At 32.2% G+C, this 27127-nt stretch overlaps 1 protein-coding gene across 1 annotated transcript in view; it reads left to right on the top strand.

The window, feature by feature from the left end:
- Positions 1–842: 842 nt before the first annotated feature.
- Positions 843–27127, top strand: part of LOC148277354 (adenylate cyclase type 6-like) — a 428970-nt gene continuing 402685 nt past the window's right edge. Inside the window, exon 1 of the mRNA XM_088233010.1 lies at positions 843–1099. Coding sequence (XP_088089136.1) covers positions 992–1099 — 108 coding nt within the window. The 5' untranslated portion in view covers positions 843–991. The remainder of the gene's footprint in view (positions 1100–27127) is intronic.

Raw genomic sequence — 27127 nt, 5'->3', positions numbered from 1 at the left:
CCTTTAAAAAATGCAAATTACTATGTACATAAAAAGTCTTTGAGTAATGAAAACCAAAAGTTTCCTTTATTTATATTTTTTTAAATTAAAAACATTGAATTTATGAATATGTTTCAATGTTATGTGATAGTGTGTGTTTTTGTACATAGAGAAAAGATAAACCGTCTAATACTTTTAATGCCAGATTGTAATCTATTTACGCATAATATGTAATATTAACAACAACAAAAAACAATTGAATGGCAAATATACTTTCAGCAATCTATTTTGTTAAATTTTGTTATGAGGAAGTTCAGAGGTAGAGGAAATTGGATATAAAAAAATATTTCTTTAACGTTGTAAAAATAAGAACATCAAATCGAACAATAAACTTTTAACAGACTTGAAAATATATTTCTACCTCATTTACCCGATAAACTTCTATTTTAGAGGTTCGTCAGCAGATGGGAAAGAGAAAATATGGGAGGAAGTTATGAAAAATAAACCAAAACACCCAGAGCAATAATTAAGAAAAAAAAAAAAAAATTTAGCGTTGTTGTGGCAATCATGTACTATCGGCAGTTTTCCAGTTTCTGGGGTAGCTATGATTTTTGACGTTAAGCGTATTTGGGGTAAAAATGTTGATTGTATCGGGTTCAACGTTTAAAAGTCAAAAACTTTTTCACCTACCATAATATTTTTTACTGTGTTAAATTTGTTTAAATTCGATTTTTGAATAAATATTTCATACCAAATATACCGGGAATCGAATCTGAGACTGAACGATAAGATAATGCGCTGACTGTTATTAAACCACGTGGCGGACAATTTTAATTTTAACTCCAGTATTTTTTTTTCCAATCAGCGATTAACTTTGAACATTCGTAAAATTAAGTGAGTGTGCGATGGTCGGGCCCTGAGTAGGCGAAGGGGGACTTTCATTACGCAGTGAGAGTGATAAAGCGACCATCGCTGGAACTTGGAACAATCAGGTGTGAAACGGAGGTGGAAGATGTCGGAGCCGGGCAATATCATCCGCTCCTTCAGTTCGGACAGTGCCACCCGCCGCAGGGACTGGAAGACCAGGCTTAGTCTCCGGGGAAGTCGTCGACAGGATACGGTGAGCAAATATTTAAACGATATTGAGTTTTCATACGTCAATTTTTGGTAGAACTTACTACATTTTCATTTAAATTTATTTTGCTTTTCCATATTGACCACAATGTTTTTTTTTTATAAACATTTAATTTAAACAGTATATTTTGATAACAGTTATAATATTTATATCAGCTAGTCGACGGCGGCTAAAAACATACCCTATAAATGAGAAATTAGATATTCAAAGTATATTTAGATCTTACGTGTTCAGTACTTGATACAACAGATAAAATTAAATATCTTGGTGTATACATAGACCAAAACTTAAAATGGAAAGACCATATTAGTGAACAAATTTAACGAATTAGAAAATGTATAAACATATTAATTAGATTAAGGAATATTTTAAAAATAAATAATTAAAAATAGCTTATTACTCAATTGTACAACCTTTGTTTCAATTTTTAATATATTGGTTGTTCATACGCCAATATATTAAATCCTTTTGAAATAGTACAAAGATTAATTATTAAAGTAATTCTAAAAAAACCATCAACATTCAATACGGAAAGTATATTTGAAATATTTAAGGTTTATACAGTAGACACTCTTTATGAAATAAATTATTTTATACAAATATATAAAAAAGAAATAATAAAAGAATTTGAGATGAATAAGTCACTCAGATACCCACATTATATTAAAATTCCTAAATTCCACGAAAGTCACGGTCAAAATAGCTTTGTCTTCAAAGGTGTAAAAAATTATAATACTCTTCGCAATGAACTAAAAACTATTAAAAATAATATTTCAATAAATAAATTTAAAGTTAATCTAAAGAAATTTTTGAACACGAGTTAAAACCACATTAAATTTTAATTAGTATGAATGTATTATTGTTTTATGTTTTTTCTTCATATGTCCTATGTTTTTATTTTTTTCTCATATACTTGTATTCAAAATTATATAAACTCTTATAATAAACAATAAATAACTACAACAGTGTAAGTCACTCTCCAAGCACAAGAGTTAGTCTCTTTTTTGGAGAGTTACAGTGATAACATTTACAAGATATGTAAAAGTAGATATGTCTAGAATTTCAAAAAACCATGAACCTTTTATAAAGTTTATTTATCGAAAAAATAAATAAAGTATTCAACCAAAATATTCTTTCTCATTAAAAAAATTAACTTATTTTACACAAAAGTGTTATTACTAAAACTCATATTTTATATTTTAAAACCTTCCCGTTCTATTAATTATCTTTAAATCATTAGGACTCATTTAACTCAAATGCTTTATCGGAATATGAGTACAATGTACCCAAGTTCATTCTGAATTTTTAAAAGTATTTATATTTTAGGTATACAAAACATTTCACAATATTTTTTTTTCGAAATACAATGGAAAATAATTGAAATTATCTAATGCTTCTTTCATTTATTTTTTTAACAGCATTTTTTTTTTAAAAGGGATATTCTAAAAAGGCAAATTCGTATGATTTACTTAAGTACTTTTTACCAGACTGCAGCCCTAAGTAAACCAGAAATTTATTTTTAAATTAGCATCATGACACATCAAGGATAATTAAATCATGATTACTCAAGTAACTCATACACACAATCATAGTACGAAAACATCACAACACTAATGTTTCGTAAAAACAAAAAAAGGCCGATTCCGACTTATGGACAACGCTAACGGACAAAATCAAATGAGTCAATCAAATCAGACTACACAGAAAATTGGAAATTTACAAAAAAAAATATCTCAAAATATTAAAACTTACCCGAAATATAAACATGTATCAGGTTTCATAAATTAAAAATAAATAGACAAAAGACATTACAAATTACTTTTTTATTAGTTAAATAAAACCTTTATCTTGATTAGGTTGAGTGCATTTCAGCTGTTTTGGTAAAAACCCTTATTGAGCGGCAATTAATTATATGTTATAAGGTAGAATAATTAAATGTGATATTAAACTGGTTTATTCCAAATGATCAATTGAACGTAGTTATACAGAAATCAGTCAGTTATTGAAAAGTGAAACTGAGATAATAGCCATTTTGTGAAAAGAGTGAATTATAAAATCTTAAATTGAGAAATGCCGTTATTGTGATCAACACTCTTTTCCGGAGGTGATTAATATAGTTTTTTTTATTTATCTGAAAGCGGTCTGGCTGTTATTAGCAGAACATAGAATCGAGCTTACCGCACCCGATAACATCAATTTATAATTTTTCTGAAATTGTAGACTGGCTGCTTTCTGCATAACTACGTTAAATTACAAAATCAATAATAATAGTATTAATAATAATTATATATTTATATTAAAAATAAATCATGTTTTGAGTAACAGACAACTTTAAAAAGTTTATCAGGTCTGGGGCTGCAAACTATTAACCAATTGGTGAATTCCTGGCTTCATAGTAGTCGGTGCACAGGAGAGATGATTTTCAATTTGTAATCTATTTTTTTGTGTTGTTTTTATTCCCAACAGAGTTGAAAAACCACGTTCACATAGATATGTTTATGATAAAAAGGCTTCACGTTAGTCTCGCCAGAAGTATGAGGTTTTAGGTTTTTAATTATAAGCAGCGAAAGTTCATAAGATGCTTTAACAAACCAACTTGTTGATGGCACGAAAGATACTGCTGTATTGGTCTGAATGTTTTAGTTCTTGGCTTTACATCACAAAATATTTGTTTCAAGATGTTGCATGAGCCGTGTGGGTCGCAGTCTATCGTCGTTGAACACATCGTAGCATATCACCCATTGTGTTTGCTCAGTACCATTTCATGTGATGTTATATACGAGACTGTTGGCATTAAGACATATTTTTTAAAAATAAGAACATAAATTTTAATAAATATACAGTTCTAGAGCCTTTGCACCCTTTGGGGGTCGTTCTACGCCCACTGGTTGGGAACTCGTGCTCTGAAGAGATTAATAATATTGAAAGATTATTGCAACACAGATAGAAGAGGTAAAGAACGTTTTGAGAATGAGCTGTGGAAATCTAGGCATTAAAAAAACTTTTTATCTGTCGTTCGTTCAACTTGGATCTTCCTAATGCATATATTTATTTTTTATTTATTTATGACAAAAACAAGGTTTTTAAACATACATATTGCATTATATTACACATTTTATTTGTACAAAATATTCCCAATCAGCGAAAGTGCTGGTGTGAGGGGATATTATATAAAATAACACAATAGTTTAAATAAAACTCTACTCAACCTTCTTCTTTGCCTTTCTTAATTCATTTGACAATTTGTTTTTGTATTCTTTATATTGTTGTTTATAGTTTCTGAAGCATTTTTAATTTTTTGCATGGTATGCAACTTGTTTCTATATTTGATGATTTCCATTATATCTGTAGTTAACCAGTTATTATCCACCCTCAAACGATATTTTATCATTTTTGAAGCTATGGCCTTAGATTCCGAAATAATCATTTTTTTTTTTTTTAAATTGTTTTTACCATTTTAGTTTTTCATTTCCTGTGTTTCTGAAACAGTTGTTGTTTATAACTTTTCTCTCAACAATTTGAAATTTCAGTTCTTGTTTTGCAAAGTTAGTAACACATGCTTTTATTATCCGATGATCCAGTTCCAGCTAATCATGCAATTCCAACGAACATGTCTTCCAGTACTATTCAAAAAATGATCAATTAATGTCCTGGTTTCATCATATATAGTTGTAGTAACAAAAAAATCAAAACTTCATGTTTTGTAATAATTTCGGCAAATCAATCATGTCCAACCACTTAATCCCAGTCAGTGATGTTCATATTCACTTCCCTCTAATCCTCAATCAAATGAAGCACACGTTTTCCACTCACAAATATTAATACTTTTACCACAACTGTACTGTTATATTCTAAAAGATTTTATAGTTTACAGATACAATATTTTAGTATCCGAAAACTTGAATGATATTGAAATAGTTCAGTTGATATTCAAGTCAAAATGATAAACACAAAAATGATTTGAGTCGATTCCAGGCTGAAATTTACTGTGCGTAATGAACAAATTCCGTGGAAATTAATCCATTTTACAACTTTCATACTTGTGTGACTCTGTACTTAACTGAATTTCATATAAATCACAAGCGAGGATACTTAATTACCACCCATTTCATGTTTTTCATCAGTAAAATTACTAAGCGTTTATTAAACGACCAGTTACGAATAATAACAGTACTTTGATGGTTAGTGATATTAAAAATTGTATTTTATAAATAATTACTGCCATAAAATAACTTAAAATTTTTATGAAAAGAACTTTTAATAATAATATTTCGATCATTTTTGTGATTAGCACTCTGAATCCAGGCCTACATTCTAAACAAATCAGTTGTCATTATAAATATGCGAAATGCCGTTTCGCGCTCTCTTTCTGCTATTCTCTTATCAGTTTAAAGTTTCTCATCTGAGTATTTACTTAATAATGGAATATAATTTTAGCAATCATTAGACAAGGAACCATACACTAAATACTGTTTTATTTAGTATTCCTGATAATTCATCAATTTTGTTTTGCACTACAACAGGCCAAGAGGCTCAATTACAGTGGTGAATTATAACACAGAACAATATTTTGAGTTTGTCCAATTTTTTGTAGACAAGGACTGTATTCAACTCCCTGGGGAGCCGTTAACATTAACATATTACAACATAGATGAAAAACATTTAAGATAAGGTAATATAGAAGTCGAGGCATCTACAGGGCTTATAACCTGTCAATGGCTGGTTTAAGTTGAAAAAATTAAAAAATATATATATTTATATATATATCATTTTTAGGCGTTGCCTAGTATTTACGTGAAAAAAGTCAATTAGATGAATCTCACCTGCATAAATAAACGTTTCAGCTCTTTAACTTCAGAAACATCAACAGATGAAAGAATTGAAAGAATATAGATGTTCAAATATAGGCAGGATGGTGAATGTTACACAGTGTGTAAAGTGGCCACTTAAACCAGCCATTGACAGGTCATAAGCCATGTAGATGCCTGGACTTCTATATTACCTTCTCTTATATGTTCTTCATCTCTCTTGTAATATGTTAATATAACACAGAACTTGAGAAAAATCTTTTTTTTTGTTGTCTCTGGAAATTGAACCCAAAACTTTATGTGCGTGCTTCAAGCGTCTAAATAAGGGTCTTCCTGTGAAAAAAAATCTGTTACCTTTATATATATAGTTAGATAATTTATATAGCGCCATTTTTGTGAAAATCACCTCAAGGGCGCTGTACAATTAATGAATATCCCAGTACGTCTTGCAGCTACAGAGCGCATGGACGGTTGGGATTCTAGTTCCTCGTTTTCATTAAGATCAATAAAAAATTATAACAGATAGGAGCTAGATTACAGGACGTCTTGCAGCTACAGAGCGCATAGACAGTTAGAAATTTAGCCCCCACTTACACATTTTAAAAATTGACAAATAAATTTCGTGTATTAATGATACTAAAAAAAAAATTAAAAAATATATGAATAATAAAAAGGAGTAAGATTACAACACGTCTTGCAGCTACTAAGCGCATAGACGATTGGAATTCTAGACCCCATTTATAAAATTTAGGTATTTTTAAGTTGGTATATGAAAGCTAGATAACCAATCATCGTGCAGCTACAAAGCGCATAGACGAGTGGAATTCTAGCAAAGTTAGAATGATATCAATAAATTTATAAAAAATAGAGCATAGTAGTAAGTTTGTCAAGTGTTCATGCCAAGAACTAAGCAATAAAAAACTAAATAAATAAAGCACTTTAGGTGTGCATGATATTCTAATGAAAAAAAAAATCTAATTCATGTCGCGTTTTCACGGAAACACCCATCAGCAAAACTTTGTAAAATTACAAGTTACAATAAATCATCAAGAATTCGAAATTAAACTATCTGTCTATTTATTTCAGCCAAAAACGTATTGTCCATACTCGAACAATAACAATACCTACTAAGATATATCTATGTTGAATTACCTTATTAAATAAAAATAAAATTAAATAAAATTAAATAAGATTTAAATGTTTGGTAAAAAAACAAATCTGTTTATTTATTTTTTAAATATGTTAAAACAGTTCCATATATTTTAAATACACAATATTTGAAATTCACGAACTGTAATAGTTAGGTGACCACCAACCAATATGCGTTGGAAATAAATATGAGGTCACGGCTAGAAAAAAAAACAATCAAAATGTGGCGAATGCAGCAACAAAATCATTTCTGTCAGTTCAAAAAAGGAGTTCTGAACATACACAGTAGATTTTTTGCCGTGATTGTATGTTAAATAACATATTAAATTAGTTGAAATATTATTTTATTAAATAAATGAACCCAATGCCCCCCACAAATAAGGTATTTATTCATCTTTTTGCCCCCCTGTAAAATGAGCTAATTGTTAATGAGCCCGTAAAATCTCAAATGTGTGACATTGATTAATTACATTTTCACAAACAACATTACAAACCTTTGTGCCTTTAAATAATCACTAAAAGAAGGTTGTACAATTTAGATATAAGTATTTAGGCATTGTAGTTTGTTGGTACAGGGTGAAATCTAGTCTCTCGCTACGAACGTTTGGACACATTAATATTATTAATATAATAAATAATAAAGACGCTTTAATAAAGCATAATTTTAACTCTATAAGTTAAAGGGTATATTAGATACGGATAAAGATACGACCGAGTAAATTCTAAAAAGATTTTCTCTCCAAGTACAAGAAACTCAGCTTTTCAATTTCCCGATGGGGAAACTTCCCTTACCGTAATATAATAATGGTTTGCATTCTCGTACCTAATATCTCCGGTCGCATGGAATCGTGATGTTGTTATATCGAAGATACACTTCTGCTACGATACTTACGGTCAATTTACTACAGCAAAATATGACGTCACGGCTTTTAGCTTCTGGAGATGTCATAAAACTGTTATATGTCATAATAAACTAGGAGATTGTATTATATTTTGACATTTGATTCTGCATTGAATAGTGCATCTTAAACAATGTAGAGACAGCGATTTAAAACAATGTACTCATAATTATTATTTTTAAAATATGGCTTTTTTCTAGTGTGTAACAACTGGTTATTTATATTATAACGAAGTTTTTTGAGAAAAGAATATTATGTTGAATAGAAGTTAAAAAAAGATAATACTAGTAAATTAACTAAAAGTATCTTTAAAATTTAAACTCTTCATCGAAATAGCTGGAGATGTATTATTCTATCGAACAAAAATATAACGGTTTCGTGTCTACACATTGTTTTTTTCTCTTTCATCATAATCCTCGTTGCTGCATAGAGGGTTTCGTTTAAAGAAGACAGATGTTCACTTATAAATATAGGAAACTTTGTTCCTCCAACTCCAACGTGCGAAGTATTTATTTTGTCTCCAGGGTTTTCTTGGTTGAACTTCATAATGCAACCAAGTTCCTACATTTAGTGCTAGATAGCTTTACGATGACCGAACGAGGTCTCTCGCTACTTTTGTTTAATTTAGACACCCTAAATCATGAAGGTATGTCAAAGAATTTTTAATAATTCTGACAGTCTTTCCCAGCTGAGCAACCAAATGAATGAAGTTTTCATTACTATTTTCCGGAATACACGTTTCGATATTATGTCCTTTTAACTGTTGTTCTATCTGTAAGACACGGAAACATAGCTCTTTTACTGTCAAGTTCATTATTAACGGTTTTCAGGAAATTATTTTCGCCTTCCATATTTGAGATTTTAAGTAGTAAGTCAACATATTTTGACGACAAGAAGGAGATAGTAAATATTTTTTTCTAGTTTTCAATCAATGTCCATTTTTTTTTTCGAGAATGTTATGCCCTTCTTGTTAAATGATTCGGTAAAAACTATTGAATATTTACAGGTACAAGTACTAAATCGTCGATATATCTTACAGTTATCACATTTCCAGTTGGCTCTATATATTTTAGACATTTTTTAAAACGATTCTTTTGTCGTTTGATCGCATTTAGAATGGATAATAATATAACATCGTGCACATTTTAGAGCTTTAACGGAACTTACTGATTGAACACACTCGCTACAGTTCATTACGTTAATTCTTATTCAAATTTTATTTCGTATTAAAAGAAAAAACAGTACTTAAAAAGTGTCCTTATTTTTCTAGATATAATAATTATGCACAATTGTGTATAAGGTCTATGGTTTTGAGTCCACTATTGGTTATGGTAAACATTTTGTCTCTGGTTAGATTGGACCAATGAGCGTTAAAACTACGTCTACCAATTGACAGTTCTAAGTTACAACAATACTACTGTCGGTCAAATCACTATATTTTAACCACTGAGTATTATGTCCCAAGTTAATTCCACGTATTGCGAATAATACCACTTGTATAATGTTATGTCAATCACAAGCCATACACATATTTCTTCTTTTGCAGCTTCGATTCGCAAATAACAATCAAAGCTAATTTATATAACAATGGCCAACAGTTCGAACCCAACCGACAGGTAATCCGTCAAAGAAAACTGAATACAACTGACCTGGGCAATCCCGAAGTCCTGGTCTGCATCCAATTCGTCTTCCTGGTCACTTCCAAGGAGATGGATTAACTGTTGACTCTTCTTTTGAATTGAATTTGAATTTTTACACCTTCGCGATTATTTCGAAGAAAGGAGATTACAAACTCAGTGGCGTGCCCAATATGGCGAAATTTGCAACACAATCTTTTTTTTTGTATTTCCTCCCGTGTGCAGTGACGGAAGACCAGGCGAGCCATCTATAGACGCCCATTAAAACTACGTATTTGATTAACTAATCAAATACGTTGTCCTTTTCGGTTGACTTCATATTTTCTCAACAGATGTCACTGCCGTGACGAATTCGAACCGATGGCCATTACATACTGCCCGCCTTGAAAGTTTGCAGACGAAACTTTCAACAAGAAAATTGAATAACTTAATGATTGTTTTATTTAACGGTATTTACATAAACTATGGCGGAGCATGAACAAACCGCATATAATTGCAATATAACCGAAGCATTTAGAACTGTATTCATAATAATATTGATCATTAATGCAATGATACTAAATATGTGACATATTGAAACAAGCGGAATTGTCCCAGAAAATCGGAAACAATCGAGAGAAAACAAAAAATAATAATCAAATGAACTAGCCTAAACTCAAAGAAAAGCGTATGCTATTCTTTAAAGTATCTCTTTACTTGACAGTATTTTCAATAACAAGCTTAATTAAAAATAATAAAGGTAAATTATAACTAAGATGCCTAAATAAATCTTATGTTACTGAGTTGGAATAGGGCACAGTTTGACAACTGGCCGTTTGATTCTTGCGGATTGTGTTTTGACTAATGCAACTCTAATAGTTCCATCAGTCCCCGGATACACCTTTTCAATCCTCCCAAGAGGCCAACGAAGTGGTGGAACATCATCTTCCCTTATTAAAACTACCGTGCCTATTTGCACTGGGTTTTCGGGGGTACACCACTTTTGTCTCATTTGCAAAGTATGGAGATATTCTATTCTCCATTTTTTCCAATAAGATTGTACTAAACTATCTAATAAATGTTTACGATTTACGAGACTAAGACGATTTTTAAGCACATCGGGCGCGGGAAGATATTGAAGAGGAGACGACATCAAGAAATGAGCAGGAGTCAGCACCTCAGGATACGGATCCTCGGATAATAAACAAAGAGGTCGTGAATTAAGCAATGCTTCAATCTGAGTTAATACTGTTAGGAGTTCTTCATAAGTTAATAATTGACCGCCTACCACTCGATATAAATGTGTCTTAAAACTTTTAACGCATGATTCCCAAATTCCTCCAAAATGAGGACTATAAGGGGGAATGAATTTCCATAATATGCGACGGTTATTGAGTTCATTGCTGATAGTAGCTTGAAAGTCTGAAGATGCGGTTAAATTATAAATTTCATTTAATTGTGTCTTGGCACCTATAAAATTGGTTCCGTTATCGGAATACATGTTAGACACTGGGCCTCTGCGAGACAAAAATCTTTTTAGAGCCGCTAAAAACGTGTCGCTAGATAAATCTGAAGCAAGCTCAATGTGCACCGCTTTTGTTGTCAAACAAACAAAGATGCAAAGGTAAGCCTTTTGAGAACGCTGACCGCGTTTACGAGTCAGAGTAATGTTGATTGGCCCAGCATAATCTACACCCGTATGAACAAAGGCCTTTGCTTCTTGGACTCTGTACGTTGGTAAGTCTGCCATTTTTGGCCATACGTAGGTAGGCTTGACGCGAAAACAAAATATACACGATTTGGTGCGTTTTCTGATAATATTTCGTGAAGAAAGAATCCAATATCTTTGTTTTATTAAGGAGTTCAATAAATTTGGGCCTGTATGACAATTGGTGCGATGATAATGGTCAATTAAAAGGTTTATAATGTGACCTTTCTTTGGTAGCAAAGCCGGATGTTGAGTTTCGAACGGCAAATTGGAGTTGGACAATCGACCTCCAATGCGAATGATTCCCTTCTCATCCATAAAGGGATTTAAATGTTTAATGTTAGAAATTACAAGACCCTTGTTTAATAAATCAATTTCCTTCCTAAAACCTTCTTTTTGCACTTCACATATCAGAAAATGTTCAGCGAAATTTAAATCAGAAGAATTGATTTTTTCGGAACATGGTAACAGCTTTGCAAAACGCAGAATATATACAATAATACGTAATAATTTATTCCAGTCGGAAACCCTATTTGCTAAAGACAGTAATATAAAAGATTCTTTAATTACGGTGGTGATCAATGTTTTAGAATTAAATTCTGGCGTTTCCTCGTAAGCAGAAGCAGCAAATGGCCTAATCATCCATGACTGAGGGGGTGCGCACATCCACGATGGTCCATACCACCAAAGAGTATGCATCAATAATTGAGATGGCAAAATGCCTCGAGATAGACAATCACTAGGATTTTCAACACCAGAAATGTGATAAAAACATTTCGAATCTAAATTAGACTGTATTATAGCCACTCTGTTAGCCACAAATACCGACCAGCGATGCGGAGATGAATGAATCCATGATAAAGCTATCGTGGAATCAGAAAAAGCATATATTTTGGAAATCAGGTAACGCGGAGTATATGTTTCATAAACATTGCGAACGATTTTCGATAAAAGAACTGCGGCGCATAATTCTAAACGTGCTAATGACACCACTTTGACTGGGGAAACCTTAGATTTAGAGCAAATCAATCGCATTGAAATATTTCCCGTTAAATCAGTTACGTGTAAATATACTGCACATCCATACGCTTTCATACTTGCGTCGCAAAAGGCGACCAAGTTAGCTGTGCAATTAGGTGTAATATTCAAATGTCTTGGCAATCGTAATTCCTTCAATAAAGGTAATTCATTTTTTAAATTAAAGTACTTTTTTACTATTTGTTCAGGTGGAGTATCGTCCCATCCTAGATTAGCATTCCAAAGTTCTTTTATAAGTATTTTTGCGTATAATATCACTGGAGAAACTAAGCCAAGTACATCAAACAATCTGGCAACGGTAGATAATATAATTCGTTTTGTGCATTTTTCTGCACAAGGGGATGTAGTAAAACAAAAAATATCTTGTGTTGGATGCCACTCCAAGCCAAGAATTTTTAAATTATCATCATCTGTAAAATTGACAGGTGTACAATAAGCTGAAGGTAAACTTGAGAGTAATTCTGATGAATTGCTGGCCCATTTGACCAAATCGAATCCACCAGACTTAAAAAGGTTAATTGATTGATTTGCTAGCTCAATTGCTTCGGAATTGTTCATAACAGAGGTGACCAAGTCGTCCATATACAATTCTGATTCGGCCAATTTAGCAGCCGCAGGAAAGTTATTTCTTTCGTCTAAAGCTAATTGTCGTATGGTGCGCATTGCAAGATACGGACTGGACTTGAGTCCAAACGGAACGCGGGTAAATTGAAAAGATCTAACCTTTTCGTTAGGATCAAATCTATATATGATTTTTTGGTATTTTCTGTGATTTTCAATTACACCAATTTGTAAATACATTTGTCTAATGTCAGCTGTAATAGCGACAGGCAGTAAGCGGAAATTTAATAATAATGTAAACAAATCGGCCTGTAAATTAGGGCCGGTAGATAGGATGTCATTCAGTGACAACCCAGAGTGTGTTTTAGCACTTGCGTCTAAAACAATTCGTACCTTAGTAGTAATTTTATCTTTACGAATTACAGCGTGGTGAGGTATAAAATACCCACATTCTATATCTGAAGTAGACGGAATTTCTTCTAAATAGCCGTTTCTTAAATAGTCTTTAATAATTTCATGATAATCATCCCGAAGGGTGGGGGCATACTTGAACTTTCGTTCAAGAGTGAAGAATCGACGGAGAGCGACCGTGTAAGAGTGACCTAATTCATCTGGATTTTTACAAAAAGGCAAAGATATCGAATACCTCCCATTTACACTGCGTAAAACTGTAGCAGTATATGCGGTTTCGCATTTAGTTTCATCGGGGCTTAAGAACCGTTTAACGGGCATTTCTTCACATTCCCAAAATTTTTGTAAACATTTTTCTAACCCCTGAAGGGCTAAAGCGGAAAAAGAATTAGGTTGAAAATCGGAATGGTAAGGAACTTTCCCAAGTAAGACATATCCGAAAGCTGTAGACAAGGCAGGCGGGGCATCTGAACCAGATTCTATTTTTTCTCCAAAATAAATATAGGGAAAAATAGTCGCACCTAGAATAATGTCCACGTTCCCAGGTATGTTCCATGTTAGGTCGGCGAGGGGAATATTAGCGAGATAATTCAAATCACATTTTTCAATAAAATGTGAAGGCAACTTATCTGTTATGCAGTCGACTACTAATGCGTGAATTTTATATTTATTTTTTGGAACCATGCGTGATTCAATGTTAAAATAAACATACCCATGTATTTGTCGTGATGTCTCTCCCACACCTTTCAAGAAGGAGTTATTTAGTGGAATTATATTTAAATTTAAAGATTTACAGCAATCGACTGTTATCAAATTGTTTTGCGACGCGTTATCAATTAGACAACGCACTACTATTTTGTTATTATTGTTATTTTTATATGCAAAAACTTGCGCGGTAGATAGTAAAATAGCGTGGCCAGGTGAAGAAGACAGTGTATTTGATCGCGATGTTATGAATGTTAAAGGCGATGTACTAGTAGATTCAACACGAGTATTCCGAGAAAATGAGTTATTTTTGCCACCTTCCTTTTCAGAATCAATAAACGCATTTGATGCATGTTCCCCATTATTAGAATTTGAGGCATGTTGCTCATTACTACTGTTCGTAATACAATTATTAGAAGAAAATTCAAAGTGTAATAATGAATGGTGTTTCTTTTGACACTTTTTACACGTATGTTGAGATTTACACCCTGCACTGGTGTGGGCGTAACTCAAGCAATGAACACAACCATGTTTTAATTTTATAAAATCAAAACGACCCTTAACAGGCATATTTTTTAATGTGAAACAATCATAAAGATTAGTATGATTGTCTTTGTTACATAATAAGCATTTCTTTTCCACAGTAGATATGAAAGCCTTATAGGTTTTCTTATTACTGGGCCCATTCGGCTCCGCATTAATAGCAGCCCGGGAAGAAGAAGAAGAGGAAGCGGAAACATTTGTTGTCCTTTCCAATATTTTTACTTGGCCTTTTAAAAAATCTGTGAATTCTTGGAAAGTGGGCAATTCCTTATCCCGCATTTGCATTTCGAATTGTTGCGCTGTTTGAACATCAATTTTTCTTAACGCGCAATGTAAAAATATAAAATCCGCCAAATCATTTATCTTTAATAATTTTAAAGCGGCGACGCTAGAAGTATAATTTTCACAAAAGGTATTTAAGTTTGCGGCAGTATTATTTACTTGCTTTATGTCGAGAATGGTTTTCAAATAAAAAATTCCCAGTGACCTTGAATCCTGGTATTTTTGAACTAAACTATCCCAAAGAATTTGGTAGTTTTCTCCCGTGGGAATAACGCCGGAAATTATATTCAACGCGCTATGCGTCAAATTTGAAATTAAATATTGCACTCTTTGCGAATTCGATAAATTGGTATTAAGATGAACATTGGATTTAAAAGATTCGTAGAAAATAGACCAATTTTCTTGTTTACCATCAAAATATGGGATTTTTAAAACCGGCAAATTTATATTACATTTTTCTCTAGAAGTAGTTATATTCATTTTGTTTATTTTATTTCTAGCCCTGATAATTCTCGAATGCATATCCTGAACTACTCCCAGTGATTGAAAATCAAGCGAGTTTTCGGGATTAATTTCCAAATTTATCTGATTAATAAGGTCGATCACCTCCTCGTACTTTTTATTCAATTCGTCGACTGTTTCCGACTCCGCTAGGAAATTCTCATTTGTTCTGGAATCGTTTAACGAACTAATATTTAACGATAATTTATAAATTGCATTTATACGTTCAAAAAATACCTCTCGTTTCCCTATGAGAATTTTTAATTTTCTTGCATTTATTTCCGACATGTTTAATATATGTAAAACGTATTTGTAAAACGTACGCTAAATAAGTGTTCCACAGACGTGCGGTAGGTATTTAATTTCATTAATTAAATATGTATAAAAATAACTTAATGTCACACGGTACGGTAAGAAATAAATTTAGAAAGCGATAATTGATATGATTTTTTTGCAGAATTTATTTATTCTGGAGTTGAAGTTAATAAACTAATTTTGTATTAAATTTGATAGAACAATAAATAAATTTACTGGAATAATCCAGTAACTCGATTAGGACTATTTATATCCGGCTCGAAGGACCATTTTATGTATAATGTTATGTCAATCACAAGCCATACACATATTTCTTCTTTTGCAGCTTCGATTCGCAAATAACAATCAAAGCTAATTTATATAACAATGGCCAACAGTTCGAACCCAACCGACAGGTAATCCGTCAAAGAAAACTGAATACAACTGACCTGGGCAATCCCGAAGTCCTGGTCTGCATCCAATTCGTCTTCCTGGTCACTTCCAAGGAGATGGATTAACTGTTGACTCTTCTTTTGAATTGAATTTGAATTTTTACACCTTCGCGATTATTTCGAAGAAAGGAGATTACAAACTCAGTGGCGTGCCCAATATGGCGAAATTTGCAACACAATCTTTTTTTTTGTATTTCCTCCCGTGTGCAGTGACGGAAGACCAGGCGAGCCATCTATAGACGCCCATTAAAACTACGTATTTGATTAACTAATCAAATACGTTGTCCTTTTCGGTTGACTTCATATTTTCTCAACAGATGTCACTGCCGTGACGAATTCGAACCGATGGCCATTACACCACTATTCACTCACAAATTTTTCCAATCAGTAAAAGTGCACATTAAATTCTAACTTGCAGATAATTTGTATTAATTTCAACCACTACGGATATAATTTAACACAATTCAATTTATTTATGTATATGAAGTCTTCAACGTTTCGACTTATCTATGTTTTGAGAGTCTTTGAAAATTAGGAACATAAAAATAAAGAAAAATGATGCAATATTGTTTGATACTCTTTAATAGGACGCGGGCGGTGTACTCAGCGCACAACAAGCAACTTACTAAAAGATTTAATATTTTCTCTTTGTTATTTTCTATGCCTTTACTTTGTCCAAACTGTAGATAACATAATGCTGAACAAACGTAGGGAAACGTCACATCCTTATTTTGCTACTTCCAACTATATAAACCATAGTGCAAGTCCTCCATTATCTTTTATGAAATTACATTGTTTCATCCTAATAGAGAGATCAAATTATTTTTTAATGTATTTCCATGGTTTTCCTGCGAAGCGTGTAATTGAATCAAAATGCATTTGACGGGATGATAAACACACACGATACATTATGCAACATAAAACAAAGGTATATTGTGGTAAAGAGGATATGCGGTGGTAGAGTGAGTTGACGAATACGTATTTAAGTATAGTTGTATTGTCATTCTCTCGCAGACGCCTGCCCGAATACTGTGTAAAAAGGACATTTGCACGTCGCGCGTCAGACTGATTATTTTTAGCTAAAATCGAAAAAATCGAGTGGTCGTTGTCCCGTTTTTTGCACGACAAAACTGAAACAATTTTTTAAAGAAAAAAAATTCTGTGTCGGCAGGTTTGGCTATTTTCAAAAATAGTTTTTATTTTTGTAAACGGTGCGTCCGAAGACAACAGATAAAACAAGGCTCCCAAAATGTTCTGGATGATCCTGGCTTCTATAAAAGACATTTTACAAAAGGGACAAGCCTTTAATGGATATCTATAGAGTGTAAAAAAAACATCACTCTAGTGCCATAATCTTGAGAAAAAACACGGGGATACGTTTTTATTAAGAAAAGTCAGACCGCGGATCCTCTAAATTAAAAAATACAGGAATAAATGATTTGTTGAATACAAATTGCTTTTCTTTCTATTTTTTTTTTAAAAAAACGTCTTTAATTATTTTTCATTTTTCCCACATCCGCTCCTAATGTGGATATTATCAGACGCCTGCAGGATGAGGCCCGCCAGCACTTTCGCCTCCTCCCACGTCAATCCTACGTCCCTCAGTTCAGTAAAATAAAACCGAAAGATCGTCATTGACGGTCTTCCACGACGACGGGAGCCCGCAGGAGTGAAGGAGATGCAACTCGGGTTAAGGTTCTTCAGAGGCTTCCGCCGGACGTGTCCAAGCCACTAAAGTCCACTTCCGCACTCTCACACCGCTCCTTATAGGAGTTTGCTGCATCTGTTTTCGGACTTCGATTTTAGAAATATGTAAAATCAAACCATCTAAAAGCTAATATTTACCTCAACGACTTACTCTCAAAACTCAGAAGATAGATGTTTTTGGAAATTTTGTTTTCTCGAATATTTCAAGTCCATTTTCAGAGCGTAGTCACGTAAGCGTAAAAAAATGCAAAATTAGTTTATATTTTATAACCATAAATATTTCAAATGAATGTATTACCTGTATTTATTTCCGTAAGTCATAGTGATATGACTTTTGAGGTTACTTAATTAAAAAACGTTCCTTTCTTAAAACTTACATTGATTTAGTTTGCATAAAGAAAAAAAATTCTTTGAAATAAAAATATTAACAATAAAATAAATATAAAATTAAAGCTTAATGAAGTTAATAATATTTAAAGTACTATTAACTTTATGGTGAAATATTTCAATAAATGTTGGTAAATCTTGTATAAAACCACTAACCGACTTTTCTACGTTTAACGGTTTCGAGACGTACCCATCAAATATCACTAACATGCGAATCCCACAACACACCTCCACCATAGAAGTTGCACTGAAATATTGACATTGACAATTCATATCAATAGTTAAATTAGTAATGCGGTGACTTTATCGAGGGGTATTTCTTAAAAATCAAAATCTTTGTTCTAAAAACGGAATAAATTCTAATGTATGAAACCTATGTTAAAACTAAAATATTTAATATGGAACTACTGTGGGGAACAGGAAATTCAAATTACATAAATAGTTTACAATAACAGCAAAATAAAATATATATATGAAGTTAGTTTATGACCTTCTTGAAATCAAACAGCGACTAAAAAACTCTTTAAATAAACTAAACAATTAAATATAACTGAACTCTTACAACTAGAATCCTTAAAATCGATTCATGTATTTATTTGATATGTAATATATTTTCTTTACTAACTTTGTATACTATATGGAAATCTATTACTATTTTTGAGTTTATACACTATATCTGTTTGTTTACTATAAATATGTATGTAGAACTGTTGATTTCCCAAATAAAATAAAATAAATTAACCACAGATGTAATTGTAGACGTAGAACTTAAACTTAAAAAAAATTGTAGTAAACATGGACACAATACGACACAATAAACATGGACGGCCTCCGCGGTGTAGCGGTTAAGACGCTTGACTCACACACAGAAGGTTCCAGGTTCGATTCCCGGTGAGAACACAAAAATTAAATTTTATTATTCTCAAGCCTGGGTGTTCTGTTATGTAATTCACCACTGTAATTGGGCAAAAAAAATATAAAAAAATACGAGAATATTAAAACAATGTCATAAACAACATTTTAAAACAAGACAAGGACAGTCGAGGCTAATAATCCAGGGACTGAAATTATCCAATACACTACCAGACAAAACTAAACAAAAGACTAAGACAATTTTTAAAAAGATGTTTAAAATACTATTATTAAGAATGAAATGTGAATTTAAAAATATATTGTTAAATGATTGTTATCCGTAACGGATTAAAAATAAATAAATTTCAAATAAAACAAACATGCTGAAAGGACACATGCTATTAGAAGATAACCAACGTGCAACTTCCAATATTCACGTTGGTTTTTTATTTTTTTGTGATTGGTAACCTAACAAAGAGACAAGTAATACCCTTTGAAACCGGTAGATATAGAAATGTTGACAATTTTTGAACAAGTATTTACTTACTTTAAACAAATATGTCAGTTTAATATCATTAAAACTGTTCGTACTACCGCACAATGAAATCTCTTATTATCAACTAAACTGGTTTAATTAAATAACTGTACTTTTTTACGAAAAACTTAACTGATACCTATATAAACGGAAACATTTCCGTGACTTAATATAGCTGACAAATTAATGCTAATCTATTTCAATTAAAAGCAATTAACAACTTTACGAGACAGATTTATCAGACGCTCAGAATTACATTTCCAATCGAGTTCTACGTCACTCATAAATAACAAACTAAATTTTAAGTCAAAATAAAATTGAACATTATAAAACATGTAATAACATTTATATTTGAAGCACCAACTTCGTGGTTATTCATTTTACTAAAATAAAATAAAACAATTTGGTTTTTAACCATTATCATATATTTTTTCTACCGACCGGTTTCAAAGCTAAACAAACTTCTTTATCAAGGTATATTTGACTAATGAACTCAACCCTATTTTGTTTCATCAATGTTTACTAAATATAACACATGGAGCTAATAAATTAGGTTGTGTATGAATGGGAAACAAAAACCCCTAAGTCGGTAGAAAAAATAAACAATAAGTGGTTAAAAACAAGGTTTTTTTTATTCATATTATAAAACGTTCATTTCATGTTTTTTTTTTAAAGTAGGTCCACATCAATTTTTTTCATAAAAAAATCAAAATAAATAAAACTACTAAAACGAAGAATATTTTTAGTTTTTATTTAGGATTTCGGCAGATCCTCGGCATATTTTTTTGAGCTACTAACACCATTCGACACGAGCGTACTTCGATGAAGTTATGCAAGTTGTGCGAAAAGGGAATCATGGAGATATGTTTTTTTAATTTTTTTTATTACAATTGATTATTTTTAATATTAAGATAAAATCAGTACTTACATTTATGTCTCTGTGACATCATTTAAACGGTTCTGGTCCTCCCGATCGGACTTGTTTCTTCCGACTTACTAACAAGCTAATGAACTCACATACCCAATCGCCGTCAGAATTGGGAAAAAATTTTTGAAGGTGACGACAAATCGACTGCATATACTTAAGTTGCTCTGACGGCGGTAATTGAAAGCAGTGAACGAAAATTGAAAAATTATAAATACGCGAATATTTTGTAAAAAAAGTTCAGTTTACCGTAGTTACAGGAAAAAAATGTTTTTGCAATTTGTTTATCTAAAAAGAGGCCATAAGACTTTTAAAACAGATCCTGGTAAATGGGTGGGGGGGGTGCTTTCAATGTGACATTACTTTGTTATTTTTATTTTTTTTCTAAACATATAAATAAGTACTTACCTCCTCTCGTATTTTTTCTAAGTAATGGTAAGCTAGACAATAACAAACAAAAACAATTATAAACACTGAACCACTGACGTATAAATAAATAGAGCTGATGCTTTATAAACCGATATTTTGAAATTATGTTCCGAAAAATAAGCGTTACCATTGCCGTGTAAACGCGTTATAGAGTAAAAAAGACTAACTGTCCATGCCAGTTTACTGTGAATTCAAAGCTGTGTGTCGCGCCTTTTTGCGCTGCTTCACTTTTAATGACTACAAGTGAGGTTCCGGAACATAGGTTGAATGGAACACAAGACGGGTGCTCAGTGTTGGATCTAGTGTATACATATTACATACTCGTATATATCAATGCACTGAACTCCTGATGTTAGAAAATAATGCATTTAAGATTCTTCTTTTTTTTTGTGGGAAGTAAATTATATTCATAGTTATGCCTGGACAAAGTATTAGTAATATTTTGAAACCGATCGGCAAATAAAAAATATATTTTGTTATTTAAATGGCCGCTTTATACACTGTCATATTCACCATTTTGCCTATGTTTAAACATCTAAGTTTCCCATAATTTTTCCATTCGTTGACTTTTTTGAAGTAATATAGCTTAAATCTTTATCATATGGGTGAGATTCATCTGGCTGAATCATTTCGCCTACTAGACAATGCCTGAAAAAAAAAATTACTGCCTCTTAAACCAGTTTGTTGAATCAACAATGTTTTGAGTATGCACGAATGTTTGTAGACAAGCTGGATTTCTTCTTAGGAGAGTTATCTTGATTTAAATTTATTGAAACAGAGACGGAAAACATTTTTTAAAGGGTAAAATGGAAGTCTATTCATTTACAGGGCCAATGACTTGTCATTGGCTGGTTTAATTGTGTCAAGTGGCCACTTAAACCAGCCAGCGATTATAAACCCTGTAAATGCCTCGACTTCCATATTCCCTTCTCAAAAACGTTTTCTTTCAACACAAATTTAGATCTTAATTAATATTCGAGTTGTTCATTTTTATGAATAATTTAAACATGGCATATTTAAACAGCTTGACAAATAAAGGAATTTGTACTCTCATTTGTTTTGTGAAATTATGTTTGATTAACATTTTATTAGGTAAGATCTCATTATCATGATTTGACATTTAACTAGTTTTGGTATGTTTATATGAACTATGCAAAAATATTGCGTTTGGGTAATATGTTACAAAGCACAGGTAATTTTTTGCCTACGTAAATACATATATTTTTTAAAAAATACTAAAGTTCTGCGGCTTTTTGATAAACTACTGCGAAAGTATTTATTTTTTCAAAACAAGAATAAATTATTGCATTTCCAGATATTGGATTAAAAAAGTCCATTATCAGAAAAAAAAATCGAATAAGCAATTAGTTAAGACAGTATCAAAAGAGTTTATTGAAGAAAATGTTTTTAGTAAAAACTCATTTAATTGATAAATTATTGACATATTGAAAAAACTCTGGAAAACATTTTAGAAGTAAGCATTTACAAGGCCTATGACTTGTCATTGGCTGGATTATGTAACCACTTTGCTCATTATGTAATTTTCACCAATCTGCCATTATTTAAACATTTTTATATCTTAAATTTTTCCAGAAATTGATTTTTGTGATGTTAAAGAGCTTAAATCTAAATGTGGGAGAAATTTGTTCAACTAAATTATTTCACTTACTAGGCAACGCTTGAAAATATTTTTCAAATTTCTTTTTTATTTCTACAAAAATTTTGACGAACGTCGAAATGTTATTGATAATTTATTGTTTTATTCCAACAAACTTGTTTAATTTCAATAATTGTATTAATTTATTGTTTTCATTGGCATTAAAAAATACAAAATTGTTATGAAGTACGGAAATACAAATTAAAACTCGTGCATAGAAATATAATCTAATAATTGAATAAATGAAATCTTCATCCATATTTGGGTTAGTAATTATAATTGCTTCTAACAAGTACACATTATCTTAATGAAGTAAAGTTTGAAAATGGCGAAGATTTTGATTAGTACATAAATATTTAAAGCCCCTTTTGAAGTACTTGTTACTTTAAATGAGAACACGGTGGTTCAAATTAAAAAATATTTTTTAAATGTATATTTATTATTAAGATTGACAAATATTTAAACACACTGCGATGCGGAATCTCTTTAAAGCGACATAATGCAAGTCTAGGTATTTACAGGGCTTACAACCTGTCATTTGGTAGTTATATGTATTATTTTTATAAAACGTGAAATAAGCACCATTCTTAATTTGTTGATTTGGAGGAAAAGAGCTAAAACTTTTTAGTGGGGTATTTGAGATTTTTCTTTATATATTAGGAATCGCCTAAAACTGTTTTTGAATTTTCGTATTTTAATTAGACCTGGTAAAGATATTTCTCCATTCGTTTTAAAAAGCATTTTATAAAATTATTTCAAGCTAAAACAAATCAAATAAAAAAAAATTTATAAAACGTTATGGGCTTCTATATTTGGTCAAAAATAATTCCATTAGAAAACGTTGGAATAAGGTAATTGAACATTTAAATATTTCAACCTTAATACAGTTTAATTATTTTAGAGAGCAGTGATTGGTGACGTTTGTACAAAAAAACGCATTGTATTGATAAAAACACAATAACTTTACAAAAGAATCACATTTTCAAAAAAAAATAATGGAATAACCTGTTTAGCCCCTATTTAGAGGCCTATTAGCAGGTAGGAAAAAAGGATTTGGAAGGAGGTAATGAAAAATACACCTCAACATCTAGACCAATTGTGGAAAATCTTTTTTTGGATTTTTTCTTGTATCAGGCGGGAATCGAACCCGCTGCGCCTGTTTCACAGTTGGTCGTCTGACCAACTGCGCAACGGCGCCTGCCACATGAAATGATTTAAAAACAAATAGTTACTTGAGAGAATCGAACAAGATCGACGCTGGATGATGTTACATTGAAAAACAGGAATAAATATACTAACAATCCTCAATGAATATTTATCCAACCGGAAGTAATCAAAGGATGTGTAAACTCCGCATCACAATTTTCTCAGTAAATAAATAACATTAAAGAGCGTATAAAATGAAAAGGAAATGCAGGTGTTTTCTGAAAACTATTCCTAGGATTTAAATATTCACAGAATAAGATGTAACTTTTTAATTGGAACGTTAGATTTAGTTTTACTATAAAATAAATGCTTCTTAAAAATACGGCCTCGTGGTGTAATAATCAGCACGTTTACTTACCAAGCGAGAGGTCTCGGGTTCGTTTCCTGACATGGTTTTTTCACACCAGAATATTTCATAATCCCTAAATTTTCTGAAACGAAACGTTTTGTTTTTTTAACGTAAACGTTTTTCTACATTAGCATAGAAATAGGTTCCTCTTTCCAAATTAGTAAAGAATGAATTATTTTGGAAACAGTAAATTAGTAGAATTCCATATTTGGAAAATATATAATATATTAATCCGACTTTTATTTTTTTAAATATACAATAGTGAATGTTCTATCTCGTTACATTATAAAAATAAAAAAAAACACAATACCAAATATATATACATTCTAATATGTTTTGAAAACAAAAAAACAATTAAATCCAATAAAAATTTTTTTTTGGGATATCATACCGAATTTTAATTAAGAATTATTTAATAATTGTACCCATAAATTCCTTAAAGGTAAAACTTGAATAAAGCCAGAACGTTTTTTTTTTTTTTTCATCACCATTGTTCCCTTTCCGTACATATTGGTACAAAGCGCACTGTATTAGAGATGGGCATTTAGGTTTTTTATAAAAGTAGCAATTACAGTAACCGTTTCACAAATTAAGCTGTTGCGTCAAACTTAAAAAAAAAAACATTTTAGTGCAGTGTGTGGGGTGGCATCTCCATCCTTAATTCCTATTTTGAGTACCTAAAATTTTTTTTTGGCTTCCCATTTCTTTTTCGTACAATTAATGTTAACACCTAATATTATCATTTGGTTTAGTTATTTTTATTATCTTTTAAGTACATCCAACACTTTTTAACATCCTGTACTTTCATTATAAGCATTTTGGGAGTGAATGATAATGGCTCTTCGTTAATAAATTAGAATACAATTTGAAGATGGTAAAAAAATATAAAAGAAAACAACGGTGAATATAAAAAGAGTTGACATATTTAAATTTATTTCAACAGAGAGGGAAAACATTTTTGAGAAGAAAATATGGAAGTCTAGGCATTTACAGGGCAAATGACCTGTCATTGGCTGGTTTAAGTGGCCACTTTACACACTGTGTAACATTCACCATTCTGCCCGTGTTTGAACATCCACATTTCCTCAACTCCTATTGACTTTTGTGAAGTAAAAGAGCTGAAACCATTATCAAGTGGGTGAGATTCATCCGGCTGAACCAAATCACCCACTAGGCAACGCCTGAGAACAATTTTCCAATTTTTATACTTCTTCTTTTACCAGGTAGTAATTCAACAATGTTTGAGGATGTCCAAATGATGCAAATTCGACGAAGATCAACACTGTATTTTGGTTTTTGAAGGTCATATTACACGGCGATATTTCTCTGTCCCTGATCTGACACCAGAGGCGTAAGATTGATCCCTACCCTCATTCAAGATTCATTTATTTATCTTATTTTTTACACAACAGGCCAGGAGACCCAATTACAGCTGTGAATTACATCAGGCTTGTGAAAAATCACATTTATTTTTTTTTGTTCTCACCGGGAATTGAACCCGGAACCTTCCGTGCTACACCACGGATGCCCCCCTTACCTGCAACAAATAATGGAGATACATAGTATTTAATGTAATATTTTTTGCATTTGGTGCAGATAGATGTAAAATAATAATTATTTATGTCAGCCTAGATGATGGACGATGAAAAGCTGTCCTAAACGTCGCGTCAGCAAGATAGACAAACAACACAAGCCATAAAAACTAACAGTAACTGAAAACCATATAATTTAAAGAACTTGGAAAATACTCACCGTTTTATCCCTGGCCGCACCTCATGGTGCATAAGGTGCTTCATTGGTAAACCAAATGCAGTATGTATTGTCATTTCCCACATAATATGGGTAAAATGATCATTCTTACCTTAATTAATTAATCCAGTTAATCCATGAAAAAGATACAAATATTAGACATTGACTATTTTGGAAAAGAACACAATACATATTAACCTAATGCGCTAACTACCAGACTACAAGGCCAATATAAAACGCGCACTTCAAGTGAAGCCCCACCATAGACCAAAGTTCAGGGTCTGCACTATGCTGCCGTACGTGGAAATGGTCGTTTCATTCACCGCCGAAGGCCAGACTTGGTCGTGGAGTCCCCTGTCTCCATCAGTGACTCTCGTTGGCGTTTCCCTGTAATGTGTCTTTCACCCTGCAGGGCAAGCGGCATCGCGTTGATAGCTCACCAAACCTTTGGTGATACCAGCATACCTCGCCTTGTTGGGGCGCCTGCCGGTATCTCCTCAAGCTCTAATTACGTCTCGAATCATTGAAAGGAGTCCTCTAACCTCTGCAGTTATTTTTGATGTAGCTCCGGCTACGTGCCTAATCACCTGCTTGAAGGACGGAAGTTTGATCACGCGCTACTGGCAACTCTTGTCTCATTTTTTTCAGACGAGCTTGAGAATATCTGTTGTCCTTGGTGCTGATGCGGTTGCTGCTGAAGGCCTGGAGGATAAACTTTGTCAAGTCCATCAGTTTAGCAGCTTTACTTAGATCCTTGCTGTGCTGTATAGCCAAGATTACCTTTATGGTTTGAGGTAGTGGCCCTGTCTACAAAGTTCTCAGAAGTTTGTCGTTGGTGGCTGTACCTACCATTGTCCAGAGATATCGGAGGAGTTGAGGCGGTTTTCGATGTAAAATTGTTCGGCGGTGATGTCACCTTTAAAAAATATTCTCATCGATCATTGTTTAACATTCACTTACTAAACTTGTGAGAGGTCTTTTACACTGAGTATCGGCGTCGCGTCGGCGTCGGTGGCAAAATCGTTTTTAACATTTATATTAATACGCTTACATGTACACCTTTTTTGTACTTCGCATATCGCGCTGGCTTAACCCCGTGATTTGAAGTCTCTCACATCACGTCAGGGTCACCAATATGAGCTCTTACATTAAGAGTAGTCCAGCCATGGGTTATTTTTATTTTTTATTTATTTACACTTTTTATCAAAAATACAATTTTACGTTCACTTTGCCCAGCTAACAAGGCTTCA

This window comes from Micrasema longulum, unplaced genomic scaffold (genome assembly GCF_059751315.1).
Source record: "Micrasema longulum isolate JH-2025_06_02 unplaced genomic scaffold, ASM5975131v1 h1tg001048l, whole genome shotgun sequence".
In the NCBI taxonomy this organism is placed as follows: domain Eukaryota; kingdom Metazoa; phylum Arthropoda; class Insecta; order Trichoptera; family Brachycentridae; genus Micrasema; species Micrasema longulum.
This window is presented reverse-complemented; position numbering and strand designations above follow the sequence as displayed.